This window comes from Propithecus coquereli, unplaced genomic scaffold (assembly GCF_000956105.1).
Source record: "Propithecus coquereli isolate 6110/MARCELLA unplaced genomic scaffold, Pcoq_1.0 Scaffold39, whole genome shotgun sequence".
NCBI classification, from domain to species: domain Eukaryota; kingdom Metazoa; phylum Chordata; class Mammalia; order Primates; family Indriidae; genus Propithecus; species Propithecus coquereli.
The window spans coordinates 5,245,213-5,262,217 of NW_012149618.1; the positions used below are offsets into that span (position 1 = coordinate 5,245,213).

Below are 17,005 nucleotides of genomic sequence, written 5' to 3' on the forward strand. Positions count from 1 at the left end.
ACCAGGACATAGGAGAAGACAGCCAGCCAAGCATGAAGTTCCGATATGGACTTGCTGAGACTTGGTGACATCTCACTGTCTGAAGAACTATCCCTTCAGGCGGCAATTTTCCAGTCAAATTTCTCTGCCCAAGTTTGAGGCCTTAAAATTAATGAAGTTGTTAACATTTCTTAAAATGTCTTTCACGGCAGTTGAAAGGTGTGGATTTATCACCCATGAGCCTGCTAGCCTCTGTGGTTCAGAGACATGTGGGCTGAGCCTCTCCTCCCCCGACCCCCCCAACAAACATTCTGAAAGGGACCAGACTCTCAGCCTTCATTCTGCCTTCAGCTTGTCCCATGCAGTGGGTCTCGGGGCAAGCTATCAGGTCCGTGCTCAGGTCAGCCCAGCGGAGCTGTTCTCCGTGGCAACGGGCCTAGCTGCCTACAGCACAATTTCTCCGGCCTGCGAGCTCTGGGAGGGCAGGCCCACGTCCCACTTGTCTTTGTATTTCCATCACCCCCAGCACCTGGCACAAGGTCTGGCACACAAAGGTGGCGGTGGCAGTGGGGTCTTTATAAGTCTCAGCCAAATTAAATATGACAGGAAGATGAAAAGGCCCTGGAATTACCCACGTGCTCAGCTGAGGAACCACTGATGAGAATCAGTTCTTCCTTCCCCCATGACTCAATAGCAGTAATGGCGCCAACTTGGGCACCCTCACCCAGCACTGGGGCAGTAACTGGGCGATGGTTTGGGTCCTCTCCTCTGCCAAGAAGGGAAATCCTGAGGTTTCTAGGCCACAAGGAGGGTTTGAACAAGATCTTGGGGAGCATCCAGATCTATTTTGTTGCCCCAAGGTGGCAAGCTAGTTCCCCCCTCACTTGACAGGCGAGGAGGACGAGGCTGAGAGAGGTCAAGTGGGTTCATCAGGGTCATGCCGTGGGTGGGAGGCAGCTTAATATGCCCCCCTGGTTTTCTTTTTTCAACCTACAATCTCTTACAAGGAACAAATATGATGCCCTCTGTGGCATGCGGGAGGTAGACCTGCCTTTTTTGGACAGTCTGCATTTTATAAAAGTTGTTCTCCCGTGGAGATACCGAATGACTTTGGGAGCAAAGTCAAAAATGTTATCTGAAGACCAGTTGTATTGCAAATCTGGTTACAAAGCATTTACAATGTAAAGAAGCAGATTTCAGTTATTTATAGATACTTGCCCTTATCGTAAGATGACACTCAGTGTCTGGCTTAAATAAAATCAAGAAGTAATTCTCATTTGGAATCTTCTGAGGACCACGGACCTTTCTCTCCCACTAGGGACACTTGAGTGTAACAGGAAACATCCCAGCACAGAATACAATTCTAAACTGCCCTAGGGTTTTTGATGTATTTATTTTTTTTAAGCTTGAAATGAAAGGTACAGTTAATATGAACCAAGAGTGTTGCGGAGGAAAGACAGCAGGCCTTGGGCTGAGAGCTTTTCTATAATGAGTGGAACGTCTCTGTTAGGTGCATTTTAAATAGCTCAGGCCCAGGGGCAGAGATTAAGTAGCAGGAATAGGTAAATATGCCCAGAAGGGAATCTAGAACTCAGTGCTGTACCAGGTTCATAAATACTTGATTGAATCAGGTCTGATGAATGAGTTTCCTCTCTGGAGGACTTTTGCATTCATTCATCTTAAACAAGTCTTTATGAATGTCTTCTGTGTGATGGACAAAGTGGAGAGCAAAGCTTAGTGCCTGCCCTCATGGGGTTCACCCCAGAGTTCAAGAGAAAGAAAAATGTTCACCTGGAAATGCATCAGCTCTCCTCCAAATCTGTTCTTTCTACTTCCCCAGCTTTCTAGAGCCCCAGCTGCTATGAGCTGTTAAAATGAGCACTGAGAATGAGGAATCTTTCACCATGAAGAGATGGCCTCGTGAGGGCTCCTAGCACAGGACCTACCAGGCTGAGTAGGGGACCCCTGGGAGAAAAAGTGAACGTAAGGGAGGAATTCTGGTTGTATATCTAGAGAAGCCATTCTGGGTTACGTTATTAAGCTGTTTCTACACCTGTAAAAATGGCATTGGACCTGTTCTCTTTACCTCTGAAGCTGTTGCAGAATCAAATGAGTTGAAATAATAACAAAGAACATGTTTAGGAAGCTGTAAGGAGTTACCCACATGTAAGAGGTCCTGTGACCTTCATAATAACAATTCCCTCTTAAGAGATCATGATCACTAGAAATGCTGTGGGTTAGAATCCTATATCCAGAAAGCCACAGACAAGATGCAAATAAGCATTGCATCTCATGATTGGTAAGGGGATGGCGGGAAGACCACACACCATAAAGGCTGAAGGGAAGGGAATTGGCAGTCAGAAAACCCCTGGCTTCCGTCAGGATACAGAATGCAGCTGGAATGGCCTGGCTGGACGGGTCTGGTAGGGTCGGGCCCTGTTGGGAGATAGAGGAACACAAAGACTTCTTTTGCATGTAGAGGGCTGAGGTTTCCCTGGGGCACTATGAATCACACACTGAAACTCACAGGGTCCTTCATTATGAGATGGTGATGGCGTGTCACAAATAACTATCAAATATATACTTACCTTTGTATCCCCTTAATATTTTGAAACAACAAATAAATTTTACACCAGTTCTAAAAACAACAACAACAATAAAATATATATTTATATACTTACCATATCGGCTGCGATGAGACAGGAAAGGGAAGGAATCTTTCATTATCCAGGTCAGATTCCATACAAAATAATCAGGAGGAGGAGAAGGCATGTTTGTTGGTGACTCCAAGTAGCTATGACCTGGACATAAAAACAAAGAAGAGAACACTGTGTGCTTAGGATGTGCCTTGTAAGCTGTCACTCAGTATCAGTCGTAAAGAAAGTTCATGAGGGGCTTCCATGACATCCACTGGAAAAATGAGGACAAAAAGGATGGAGCCACTCGTATTCTGAGTTGACCTCAGATCCTTGACGTAGCTTTTCTGCCAAGAGCAGCCAGATCCAAGAAGTCTGAAAGTTGCAACCAAGGCAACGCTGGGAGAGGAACTAGAAGCCAGAGCACTCAGTGGCTTGTTCTACTAGCTCTATCCGAAGTCTATTCTGCCTATAAGAATTGGAGCAACTTCACAGAGAACTCCAATTCATCTTGTCCAAACAATGCCTGCATCCTTACTTTATGGTCAGACTGGTAACTTCATCTAATGCTGTTTGCTTGGGTTACTGCCTTATCAATGAGAGGGTTGAAATCGCACTCAGAAGTTATATGTTCTTAATAATTATTTTATTTTGGGGGCAGGGGAGGAAGACAAGTGACTGGGTTTTCCCCTAGTTAAAAGGCCAGGGAGTCAAAAGGATTAGTATTTCTGATTTGCATGACAGAGAAAGAAGAGTTGAGAGAAAAGTAGTGGAGCAACATTATTCCTTTCCCTAGCAGTCCCTTAAGTGGGTTTTGTGCCACGAAATGTCGTTACAATATATCTACAAATCAAATGAGCACAGGCTGCCTGCTCTTACACAGTGCTGCCCAGAAAATCCCCAGCTCAATCATTATTTGCTAATGTTTTATGGCAGGCAAAGCTTTTCTGTTAGAGAAGGAAGGATTTAGAATTAGTGCTGTTCAGTAGATAGATGTGTAGCAAGACTGAGTGCGGGGAGGAAGAAAGGAAGGAAACTAGAATTTCTTCTGCAGCTTCCCTGGTGCAGGCACGATGCTGGGCTCTTTACCCACATGTCACATGGTATTCACAGTGGTTCTCTGAGACGGGAATTCTCATCTCCATTTTATGGATGCAACAGCTGAGGCTCAGAGGGGCAAGTGGTGGAATCAGGAACTGAGCCCAGGTTTGCCCAGTACCAAAAGGCCATGTTCTACTGTGAGTGAGCTGATCTGTCAGTCTGGTGGAAACTGTTGACCTACTTGGAGTGATGTGAAGAGGAAGAGGAGGAGAAGAAGAGAAAGAAGAAAGGCAGCGGGTGTAGTGGAAGCATTTTCCCGCGGCACCACCTCCTCCGGGTCCTAGTCTCTGCCTCCGATTCCCTTTCAGGACCAACCCCACTTCACACACTTTAAGGACATCTCTGGCCTGGGTGTCCATGGCAGCCTTTTGTTTCCAGACCCTCCATTGTTTTACCTACAGGTGCCGCCCTTGGGTAACACTGGCCCCAGGACCTTGTGCCCTGCAACTGGAACAGGATGGACATGCTATGGGCTCCTTCCTAAAAGCAAATTCTTATCTCTGCCTTCCATAGATCTGAGTTGGAAGTGCTGGCTCCCGGGTATCTAGAAAAGAGTTTTTGACTTTTCTTCCACATTTGGTCTGCAGAGATCAGAACTGAATTGGTTGGTGCCAGATAGCTCTTTCTGCAGCATTTCTGCAAAATGGCTGAGAGGAAGTGCATTGTGGGTGGGGGGAGGGAGGCTGGGGTCAGAGCTGTGCTCGTGGGCTGCACAGAGAAGCCACCTCATCTCACCCTCACATCAATGCTGTTTTGTAGGTGGGCAGTGGGGCTCAGAGCCACATAGGTCTATTTTGGGCAGGGGAAAGTTATTAGACTTTTTAAAAATTGATAGCATGGGCATTGAGCACATATGGACCAGGCACGGTGCTAAGTGCTTTAAATGTGCGATTTTATTTACTTCTTACAATATCGTTGTGAATAAGTATGAGTCTCTGTCCTCATTTTGTGGCTGAGGAAACGAGGCATACAGAGGTTAGCCGTCCTGACTGTAACCACACAGCCGGCAGGAGGCTGGAGATCAGAGTCAACAGATGACATCAGCCTGATGTGAAAGCCCAGGCTCGTTCCACCACCCCACATGGGCCCCCACAAGCTGGTGCAGGGTGGCCCTCACTCTGCACAGCACCTGGGAGGGCCCTCGTGGCGCAGTGGCTGAGGTCAAAGGTCACCAAGGAGCTCCAGAACAGGGCCACGGTGTGAAGGGTCTGGGGAGACTGTGACAATCAGCTCCTGCAGTGACTCTCCCGTGAATAAAAACTGGCACCTCTAGATCTGAGTCATCAGCTGAGATCAAATTTTAAGTCATTTGGAAGTGACAGGAAGACTAAGCCCAAGCTGTATTTCCTTGTTTCCAAGTGATGTCATTTTTCTTAACCACTCAGTTTGGGAATGGCATTAACTTCTTCCTGGATGTGAAGAACCAAGCAGATGGGGCTAGACTTCAGGAAGCACTTATGAATCTATGAGTGGGCACAGAAAGGCAGATGACTTTTAATATGGGCAAGGGCCAGGTATATTATATTCCGGAATGAAAAACATATCTGAAAGCGTTCAAAGGAAGGGCTCTGAGGGCTCAGTCATGACCTAGCAAGAGATATGGACGTTGACGTGGGCCATTCCTACAGGCATAAGCTTAAAGCATTTTATATCCTAAAATGCCAATAAATTGCTGGGCATCCTCAGGGCTGAATACTAGAAAGAATGCAGGAAGTTTTATCCTGCCCTTACAGGAACTCTTAGAATTTCTGCCAGCAGGCTGGGCTCGAGGGTGGCAGAGTGATTAGCTGGGCAAGGCTGAAGGTGCTAATGGAGGGTCACACAGAAAGATAGATCGCCCCACCCGAAAAGATGAAGACCAAGAAAAACACAGCTCACATGAAGGAAGTCATTTGCCAAAATTGAAAGCACTGGGACAGAAATGAGCACTAGTCAAAGTTCACAGAAGATGCATCAATTTAGATTATAAAGAAGAAAGCACTTTTGCATTTAACAAGTGCAAGGGCAAGAGGCTGTCTGTTCCTTTCACCTACCTTACCCCTGCCCATCTGCGGGGAGGGGTTTTCTAGCAGAAAGAGAAAGCATGACATCAGAGGCAGTCCACTGAAGCAAGAGAAAGCCACGTCTTTTTGGTGCTCCACTCTGAAACTGAGGATGCAGAGTGAATTTACGGGTGAAGGTGTGAACTAAGACTGGCCGGCTCACACAGAGTGAATCTTGGACCTGGGGGGCTGAAGAGTGGAAGGGAAAGAGGGATGGAGGTAAGTAGGCGCAGGAGCAGACCAGTGATGGGCAGAGGAGAAAAAGGGAAAGAAATGCGCCCGGACTGCTGGCATTATTGATTGGCTATCCATAAGATCATTTTGCTTCATTTTCCTGGTGATTTCCTGAGCCCTTTCTAGGCACCGTGGGGTATCAAGGCAGAGTGAAACCCCCAAGCTCCCGCTACTCTTCTGTTTTCACCGTGTATCAGCTCCTCATGTCAATAATTCCCCTGTATACAATCTCAACCCCCCTTTCCCCTTCCCCTCTTCACAATTGTCCTGAGGCAGCTGAACGTGGTCAGGAGAGGAGGGGAGGAGGCGTACACAGCAATGTGGACACATCTTCCTTGAAATTCACGACCAGAAACCTCCAGGCCCTCGGGACTGCCCAGTAACCCCACTGCAGTCCCCGACTGACTCGATTTACCCTTCCTCTTCCCAGCTCAACTATTTCAAACTTTCTCTGAACTCCGCAAACCTCCAGTTCCCCTCATTCCTCCACAATCTTGGTGGATGAGTTTGTTTCTTTTCAGAGAATAGAGAAGCAATCTGCCCACTACAGGTATTGGTGCCTGCTGTCCTGTCACAAAGGACAAGCTGTCTAAGCAGCGCCAGCCTCTCCACTCGTGCACTAATCTTGGCCCTTCTCGGGGGTCTGCTGTTACAATGGTCCCTCCTTCCACCTGCACCAACAATTTTCCTTCTCTGCCAAGTCAATCGCACAAACATGCACCATCTTGAAAAAGGAAAAAGAGATGACTCCTCATCCTCCACTCTCTTCTTGCCAATGCCCTTTCCTCTGCTGTCCTTCACAGCTAAGTCTCTTAGACGATTTGTCCCCGCTCCTGTCTCCACTTTCTTCTTCCCATTTTCTCTTAAATCTAATAACATCAAGACTGTCTCCACTATTCCAGGTCAAGGTCACCGGTGACCCCAGGCTACAGTTACAATAGACCAGGCTCAGCTTTTGTCTGACTGGCCCTCCCAGCAGCATTTGTCCCTGCAATCACTCCCCGCTTCTTGGATTCCTCATGTCTTGGTCACCACATCGTCCTTGTTCACCTCCCACTTCAGCGGCAGGTGTTCTTTACTTTCCTTTGCCAGATTGTCCCCATTTTCCAAATTGTGCAGGAGGAACATTCACCACTTTCCAGCAGCACTTGCCTAGGAAATGCCCTGGCTTAATATTGTATTTCACCACAGTGGTTCTAACCAGCTGATGGTGATCAATGACCACGAATTTCCAGTGACGCAGGACACCAGAGCCTCATTGCACCTAACTGGAGACTCGTCACTGACCATCGAAGAAGGGAACTTGCTCTAACCAGGCTCACACAGACCTATGCACTCATTTTCTTTTACCCAAAGTGCTGATTTTCAATTCTGCATAAGCAGGACTGTGATGTAACCTTCTTCCTATGACTTTAAAAACTCTGACTTTTCTTCCTTGGAGAAATTCACTGAGAAATCACTCCTTGCCTGCCATGGAAATAAGCTCAGCTTAAAAAAAAAAAATTTTGTGGGATCTTTATTATTTGACAATTATTAAAAGTTAGAGAACTTTGGCTGGGTGCGGTGGCTCACGCCTGTAATCCTAGCACTCTGGGAGGCCGAGGCGGGCGGATTGTTTGAGCTCAGGAGTTCGAAACCAGCCTGAGCAAGAGCAAGACCCCGTCTCTACTAAAAATAGAAAGAAATTAATCGGACAACTAAAAATATATAGAAAAAATTAGCCGGGCATGGTGGCGCATGCCTGTAGTCCCACCTACTCGGGAGGCTGAGACAGTAGGATTGCTTGAGCCCAGGAGTTTGAGGTTGCTGTGAGCTAGGCTGACGCCACGGCACTCACTCTAGCCTGGGCAAAAGAGTGAGACTCTGTCCCAAAAAAAAAAAAAAAAAAATGTTAGAGAACTTGGACCTTTGCTCTTCTCCATCTAAACTCACTCCCCAAGTGATCTCATCCAGTTTCACAACTTTAAATACCATCGATATGCTAATGCTACCAAATTTATACCTCCAGTCCAATCTCTCCCCTGAATAACAGAATGTTTATCCAGCTGCCTGTTCCAAGTCTCCATGGTATTGTCTGATAAGCATCTCACACTTCACACGGGCAAAACAAACTCGTGATACCCCTAGGCCCTGGGTTCCCCATTTCAGAAAGGGATACTAACACTCATCCAGTTGCTTGGGTGAAAAATCAAGGAGGAATCCTTTACTTCTTTCTTTTTCTCACACCCCTAACCAATTCATCAATAAATCTTGATGGCTGTACCTGAATTTTCCCTTCTCATCTTTCCCCCCTCACCTCACGTCTCGACTACTGTTCCCAGCGAGCCTCCCTTCAGTCTGTTCTCACAGCAGTCAGATGGACACTTCAGCTCTGACATAGCTTTCCAATGTCTTTCCATGGCCCAGCCCTTAAAGGTCCCTCATGATCTGGCCCCTGGTTCTCCCTCTAACCTCATTCGCAGTAATGTTTCCCTTGTTCATGGAGCTTGTTCCCACAGGCCTCCTCGCTGGTCCCCAAACTTGCCAAACAAGCTCCCACCTCGGGGCCTTTGCACTGGCAGTTCTCTCAGCCTAGAATGCTCCTTCCCATCAAAGGCAAGTGGTCACTCCCTCTTTCCAGCCAGGTCTCTGTCCAAATGTCATCTCCTCAGAAAGAGCTTCCCTGATCATCCTGTCAAAATAGCACTCATTGTAAACCACTCCCCATCCCCTACCCTGTGTTATTTCTTACATATCTGTGTGTGTTACGTAGATTTATTTGTTTATTGTGAATCTCCTGCACTAGGTGCTGCTACATCCCCATGCCTGGAACATAGTAGGCACTCAGTAAATATTTGTCAAATGAATGAAACCGGAGCCCTGGAGAAAGTTATTAGCTCTGGCTCTTACTACCTGTGAACTTCAGGTAAATCATAAACTCTATGAAACCTCAATTCTCTAAAAATGATGATAAAGAATAAGAATAGTACACACTCTTTAAAAATCTCAGGGTTTTGTAATGACCAGAGGAGACAAGGCATGCACGATATACTCTTTAAATATCAGTTACATTATTCTTAAAGTTTTATGCTTCTATCTCTGTTTTAGAATCCAGAATGAATGGGAATCTTGGTCCCTTTCCTATATTTGAGCCATCTTGTGTCAATAAATACAATGTCCAGATATCAAAAGTGCTCCCCAAGAGATGTTTCTCTATTACTCACTAGTTAATTATTGACTTGGCCAACTGTACATGTTCTCAAATTTCAGCCACTTGGCAATGTCTCTATTTCCAACCTTTATTTTTACATGTTTCATTGCATGTCTGTTTATTTCTAAACTAATATGTGCAATATAGTGAATATATAATACTTGCATCAGTATAAATAATAAAGAGCTATGCATGTGTGATGGTTATTAACTTGAATGCCCTGGGCCCACTAGCAAGCATGTTTTTACAAACCTCCATCAATAAGATGTAACAAATGCTTCCATTCTAAACACTCCTTGGAACAGCTCCTACCTTGCCTGTACACGTTTTACTTATTCATTTTCCTTCCAACAATAAAACAATCAGTGACAGCCTGCTAGTTTTTTCCTGCTTATTTGAAAACTCACCTAATAATGCATTCTTTTGCAATGATTTTGTGTCACACAGAACAAAGCTTAACTTGGCCAAATAAATAGTGGTCCGGATGTCAAGCAGGGGTTAGTGAGCACAGTTGGGCAGAGAGCACAGGACAGGCCTCCTTTTGGGATCGGCAGCCCAAGGGAAGTGGTCTGGGTATTCACCAGCCTGAGCCTGCACCTGTTTAGCCAAAGAAACATCTTCAGTGAATTTATGTGACTACTAGAGTAATGGCGACGGTGAGGTTGGAGTGGTAACAGGCTGTTAATTTAGTATGAAAACAGGGATGCAATTTCAGAGAAAAGAAAAAGGAGAGTTTGCAGATGCACCGTTTGTCCTAAACACAGAGACTCTGTACACCTTTGCTAGGCATGGAAAATGAGGGGGTTGAGCTAGCTGTTCACAAAGGTTCCCTCCGGTTCATACATATTTCGTGCTTCATAGTCTGCTTTCACATTTTCCTCCAGCTGCTCATTCAGAGAGGAGCTGTTAGTGTCAGGGGCGGAATTCGAATGGAATTAAACAGCCCTCACTCCACCTCACCTTTGTCTAAGCCCCCTCCCTTCCTGCCAGCCATGTTTGTGCTCTTTCTTGGTAACTTAAGTTCAGAAGAAAAAATTACTCTCCCATAATATTCTTTTGTACTGTTGAAAGTCATAGTTTCAATACCTGCTTCTTGCTTCTCCCCAACTCCAAAAGGACCCGTGAATAACTACTGAGTTCATTCAATGGCGAAGCACATCTGTCAGCAATGAAGGCAGGCAGCCCTTCCTTCCCAAGGCACTGCACTGAGGGGTGCTGATGACAGTACAAAGGAAATTGTTAGCATGGTCTTCGCCCTTGCCCTTGGGGAGCTGGTTACCTGCAGGGTATCCTGGAGACACACCAAAAAGGGAATCACAAAGAGGTTGTCCCAGAAATAGTTGAAGCATGTCAATTTGGCTACTGTTTGCTTTTTCGGCCTTATTTCCCATTCAGAATCCTTTCTTTCATGTTCCCTGGTCCTCATTACACCTTAGTCTCCAAACTTTTGCCCAAGCTAATCTCTGCCTAGAATGTCCTCCCCACTCCTTGCTTTCCTAAATACTACCCTTTCCTAAAAGGCCAACCCAAATCCTTCCTCCTCAAGGTCCCCATCTTCCCTGAGCTGGAGCCCCTCAAAGCAGTTGAGCTGGGATTCAGATTGTGCCAAAAAAACTTGCACTGGACTCCCCACCTCCTGAACCATGTCTGGCTCGTGGCCACCTCGGATGGTGCACTGGGGCATTCACCAAACATGTTGCTCATGACGATGGGTTATAATAGTAGATTAATTTCACTCACAAATCTCAAGCTTCAGGCCTATTGCTTATGTAGAAATATTGTTTTGCTCACATATTTAGAAAAAAATTAGTAAAAACATTTCATGGAGGCTATTATTTGGTCTCATGAAGGACATGCTTCTTGGGGTCAGGGGCAGGTATGGGGCAGATCAGGGGCATAGACCTATTTCAGCAGTCAAGATACCATGTCTACGCAGGCACTAGTGACTCACAATTTGTGGCCAAAGTCAGATAATGAAAGCAATGTGACATTTGATGCCGCCCCTTCAGAATTTGTCTTTCTTGGATAGTCCCAAGTCACGACAATTTGACCCCTGTAGAGATGACCTCAGTGTCCCAGGTAAGCCACTCCTGACCAGCCTGTGAGCCCTGCAAGTCTCCTCTTGCCCTGAATCGCTGCTCTAGGTGCTCAGTCACTGGTCCTACCTACCCAGCCAGGGTGGACTCACTGGCTTTCCATAGCCGTGGAAGACTAATTGGCATTTTTATTAATCTGGGGGAGCAATGGACAGGGTATCACTTTCTAGGTGGCCTGGTTCTTAATATCCCACCCCACCCCGCAAGGCCCGAGTGCTGCCATTAACAGGGCGACGTGACTATCTGCTCTGGGCCCATTTCTGTGCCTTGCTCATACTCTACTCTTTATGAAATTTACTCCACTGTGATCTCAAGCCCATTTTCTCCCCCCAAAATATGTTGACTAGCATAATAATCAAAAGAAAGGCTTTGAACTGCCACTAGGCCTTTCATCTTATGATCTCAGAGAGCTTTACCAGGCACTCAATAATTAATGTACTGAAAGTGACACAAAGACACAAAGACAGGGCAACTTGAAAAACCAAGTCCATCAGAAAAAGACCTTTTTCTTTCGAAGCCAGGGGGGCCTCGGAGGGATAATCACCCATGAGTGGGCCCAGCAGTCCCTGGGCATGTAGGATGAGAGGCTGCAAACTATCTAAGAACTGGCTCTTCTCTTGACCTGATGTTTCAAGTGGAGAAGCGACAGTTACCTGAGATCATGCAGTGAGTGCCCTGGGAGGGTGTGGGCCACTTTCACAAGAAGAGCTGGGGGTTCCAGTGTGGAAGAGCAGTACTGACCACTTATGCATTCATCATGACTTAGGGCTCTCTTTCAGAGCCATCCACCCGTGTGATCCTTACAACAACACTGATAGTCAACCTCTTTTACAGATGGAAAAATCGAGGCTCAGAAAGCACAACTGCCCTACCCAAGGTTGCATAGCCAGTGAGTATTGGGACAGGACATACAACTGCACAGCTTGACATGTGGACCAGCCAGGAATGCCACTATACAACACAGGCCTGTTGGAGGTGATGTTGATTCCCCTGGAGAACAGGGACTTTGAATTAAACACAGAAGAGAGACATTGACCAGATCACAGATGCCTGCAGCTTTCTCCTAACTGAGGACAACAGATCCCATTGGGTCAACAAGGAGGGTGGCCTAGAAACATGTACCTTCAGTCAGGGTGACTGGCTCTCCAGGGCCTCAGGCTCAGCCAGCATTGTTTCCATGGCAACCACCACCAGGCCTGATGCCTGAGCCCTTGAAATGGGGCCTTGGCTGGTCCAGGGGAAGGACGCTTAGTGTGAAGGGAGGATGAGGGACAGACACTTTCTACTAACTTCCAGACCTTTCAGGAGAAAGAGTCTACCCTCCAAGAAGCCACAACTCTAAATGTCACATTGCTCAGCACAAAGACCTCTCCCTCATGGCTGGACTCATTTCCAGAGACAGGCTGGTGTGCTGGAGAGAGACCAGGGTTCCTGGGAACAGTCATGTTACTGCCTGACCTTGGGTAAGATGCTTAACCTTTCCGAAGCTTTGTTTCCCTGCATATAAAACAAAACTCATCTTGCTTTCCCAGCCAACTTTGGGGACGCTCAGAGAATTAATGAGACAGTATATACAAAGCCTTCAGGCTCTTTTGAAGAAAGGTGCACTAGAAATCCTTGCGTTCTTACTAAGGGGCATTGTCACAATGATACATTCTGCGACATTCTTCACCTGTATTACTAAAATAAACTCAGTGGGTATTAAAATAGACAGGCCAACAGCCTAATTTGCTGCGCCCGACTCTGAAGCTGCATCACCCTTTAGCTTCCACTCGCCTTGCACTGTGAACGACGGTGGTCACTGCCACCCTGGCCCCTAAGCAGAGGTTCCTAATGAGAGAGTTTGAAGGGGCTGTGAAGACTAATAATTTCTAACATGTCTTCCTGCCACACAGATGAGGAAGCTGGGACACAGGAAGGGACAATGCTTTACCCAAGGTCATCTTGTTAGTTAGAAATCATGAGATCCAGTCTTCTGTCCCCCCTTCTGTGTCTCACCCCACCATGGAGGAAAGGAGGAAGGGGAAAAAATTGGGAGATGTGTTTTTGCCCTTTAGACCTTCAAATTGCCGCTGTGTATAATACTCTGGGATGAAATAAACAAAACTAAGGAAGAAACCAATACTTCATGTGTGATATGCACACTGGGTGCTGTACAACCCTTGCCTTACATAAGTCCCACAATTTTCTGAGTGGGGGATTATTATCACCATTTTCCAATGAGGCAACTGAGGCTCAGAGAGGTTGAGTGACTTGTCCAGGGTCCTAGAGCCAAAAGGGATGGTGCTAAGATAAACTCATTCATTCACTGGCCATTTATTGGCGATCTCTTGTGTGCTGAGCTCTGCCTTTGGCAGGAGGAGTGTGTTAGTGAGCAGACTCAAACACTGCCCTCCGGGGGCATCCAGGCTGAGGATCTTAGAGTGTGGTGGGCAGCAGAGAGCTGTCCACACAGCCTCTCAACTGCTTGCAACGTCTTGGTGCTGGTATGCATTGTGACGGAGAGATGCATGGCCCTGTGGGACTGTGGAATGGGGAGTTTGACTTTATCCGAAGGCCAGGAAGGATTGCCTGTGAAGCCGAGCCCTGAGCTGAGATGCTACAGCAGGTGAGTAGAGTTAACTGGTTAAAGGGAATAGGGCAGGGTGGGAGGCCAGAGAGGGAAGGGGTCTATTCAAACTCAAGTCTCTCTTACTCCAGAGCACCTGCTCCTCACCAACAAGAAGGGTGAGGTCTCGCCGAGGAATCCTGAAGGATGGACCAACCACAGTGACACTGTCCAGCAGAGGATCCCCTGGAGATGACATTGACTGCATTGGAGAACAGGGACATTGAATTAAACATAGCAGAGATTGACCAGATCACAGGTGCTGGCAGCCTTCTCCTAACTGAGAACAACAGATCCTTCCAGGTCATCCAGGAAGGCCACATGGAACTGCCACCTAACTTCTATCCGGTGGCGGGACTGACCTGACTTGCCAGTCCCCCTCCTGCCTTTCCTCTGTCGCTCACCCTGTTGGCCCAGCCTCCTGCAGAGAAGCAGCCTGGAATCCAGCCAGCAGGCCTCAGCCTTCCCTGTGCTTTGAAACCTGAATTCCTTCTGGAGAAGTGAAGGGTCGACACTGCCCCAGGAACTGCTCTTGCAGACACCTGGGGCCCACCGACGCGCCCCGGTTTGCACTCCCCTCCCCAGGGCCCGAGCTGGCACAGTCAGGTCCTTTCACCATTTTTTATTCTGCTTTAAGGATTAGGTGATAAGAGGCAAGAAGGGAGGAGGCAGCAGGGAGAGAGAGAAAAGAGGGAGGGAGGAGAAGGAAGTGACGGCGACGAGGCTCCCATTAAGGAATGGAGCTGAAATGAAGAGAAGAACAGCAGAGGGGGAAGAAAGAAATCATCTGATATTTTTCACTATCTGGAAGTTACCAAGAGAAAGTTATTCAAAGCACCACTGTAAAAAAGCCATAAAACACCTTGGGGAAAACATGAAAGTCACACTGCCACCATACAGATGAGCACCCTGGAATTAGCTGCCAAAGCAATGTCTAAAAAGAGGAAATTCGATGGCCCACATTGCTGCCTCCTCCCCTCCAGCGCGGCTCCCACCCCCTCCAAATCGCCTGGCTCTGGAAGGCAGAGGCAGTAATTTGGAGCCAGCAAGTGTGAAGGAACGTTGAAGCTGTTATTTGCCTTCATGCAGCACATCTTGAGTGCATCTTTTAGAATATAATTTAAAATACACTTTCAGTTTTACTGTAGAAAATCCAAAAAAATCAAAAAGGCCTAAAGAAGAAAATAAATATCACCCGTACTTCAAGCATCCCGAGAACCCAGTGTTAACATTTTATGGTATATTGGTTTGTGACTTGGTTTTCACTCACTTAACAAGCTCAGCTGGGAAGCATGTTGAGAAGGGCAGGAGAGAGTTCCTCTGCACCTTGAGATCTGTCCCCAGGGCAGGGAGGAGGTGTCATCCTTTGGAACCACCCAGGGGAGAGAGCCACAGGAGGCAGCTTAGCATGGATGCTGCAACCCTGGAAACTCAGGATGTTCTTGGGCTGGGTAAGGACCTGCCGTTAAATGCAGCACAGTCTCGGAGAGAGCAGAGGCTGGTCCTCAGTAGGAAGGGCAAGCCCGTGGGGATTTGGGAGACAGCGGGGACAGGAACGCAGGATAGCGCAGGAGGAGGATGTAATGTGTATCCTCAGCATGAGCGGGGTGGGGGGTGAGCAACTTCTGCTCTGGTAGGTGCCTTGGAGGAGTCATAAGAAGGAAAGGCCATAGAAATGTGCTATGTCAGTGCTTGAACCTAGATGGTAGGTGCAGTACCTTGATTTTATGACTCAGAAGGGATAAACAAGGGGAACTCCATCTCACTCTCCAAGGGACAGACAATGAAAGGAAATCAGCGACAGAGTCCTATCTCTGTGGCCAGTGATGGCCCCAAAATGCATGGCCATTCTTAAAGCCCCTTCATCTAAGCCTTTGATCTTCATAAAGGCTTAATAAGATAAGGAAAAAAATCCCAACTCACAGAAAAGGAAAATGAAAATCAGAGAGGTTGTTCGTGCTTCCCAACCATTTTTCATATCGTGATATACACAGAAAATGATAATATCTGTGAGGCCCACTGGAGTACACCGAAGACGCTACTTGCAGAGACAACTGGCTAAAGGGCTTCAGCCACTCCTGGTCCGGCCCAACCTCCCAGAGTGCTAATGGGCTGGATGGGGTCAGTGACTCTGCACACCTGTGGGCCATCTGCAGCACACACAGAAACATGGCACGCTACTGGGGGAAAAGCTCTGGACCAAGAGATGTGGACACAGTCACACAGTGAGAAGTGACAGACACACTGTACCATCAGCCTGCATCTTGCCCTGGGGACATTTCCAAATAGCGATAGAGACATTAGCCACAGAAGGCTCCTGGGGCTTACTCTGTGGACAGTCAAGTCAGGAAAAGAGCAGGTGTGGCTCACACTATGTCATCACCCACACAAAGCAGGGGACACGGGTGAATAAAGGTCTTGAAGTTGGATCTGAGGGGGCCTTGGGAAGTTCTCTTAAAGCATTTGTAATGGCTAATAGGCTTCACCAAAGAAAAGAGGTAAAACCTGGGCTCCTTTCTCTACTTTAGGTAATTCAGAAAATAATTTCACAGAATGGTTATTGAATGGCCAAAAAGTAATGATTACAAATGAGTGAGTTAACTGCTGTGCGTAGCCTCATCTGTCATCATGTGAGTGTCTTCTCAGAAGTCCCATCAGGATTAGGGGCTCATCACGACTGATGACACTGGCTGACCACCATGGCTTGGCTCCCTCCCTCTCCTCTTCAATCACGGTGGCAGGAGGAGCCTTCTAAGGTTTAAGCATAAACTCTGAGAAATTGCTTTTGGCAATGACTCCACGAGTAGCTTTCAAGATAATGGACTCTTTTTCTGCAAGTGGCTCTCTATCTCCCCAAGACTTCCTGGGTCTTGCTGTCATTGGCATTTCTGGGCAACACCAGGACATGGTGGCTGCTGGCAACAGGTATAAGAGAAACTAAACCTCTGGTCTACTGAATAAAATGGTATATTAGATATGAGTAGGTCACACTCAGACCACATCTACACAACATTAAACCTCTGGATGAAAAATGAGAATATTTCTTCAAACCCCCTATATCTCCAAATACAAATGAAAGATTTCCATTTTCATTAGGACAATATCAATCCAGCCCAAGA

General features: G+C 46.9%; 1 protein-coding gene across 1 annotated transcript in view; it reads right to left on the bottom strand.

Annotated features, from left to right (window-relative positions):
• Window positions 1–17,005, bottom strand: part of ALK (anaplastic lymphoma receptor tyrosine kinase) — a 702,002-nt gene that overhangs the window by 499,986 nt on the left and 185,011 nt on the right. Inside the window, exon 2 of the mRNA XM_012652436.1 lies at window positions 2,661–2,780. Coding sequence (XP_012507890.1) covers window positions 2,661–2,780 — 120 coding nt within the window. The remainder of the gene's footprint in view (window positions 1–2,660; window positions 2,781–17,005) is intronic.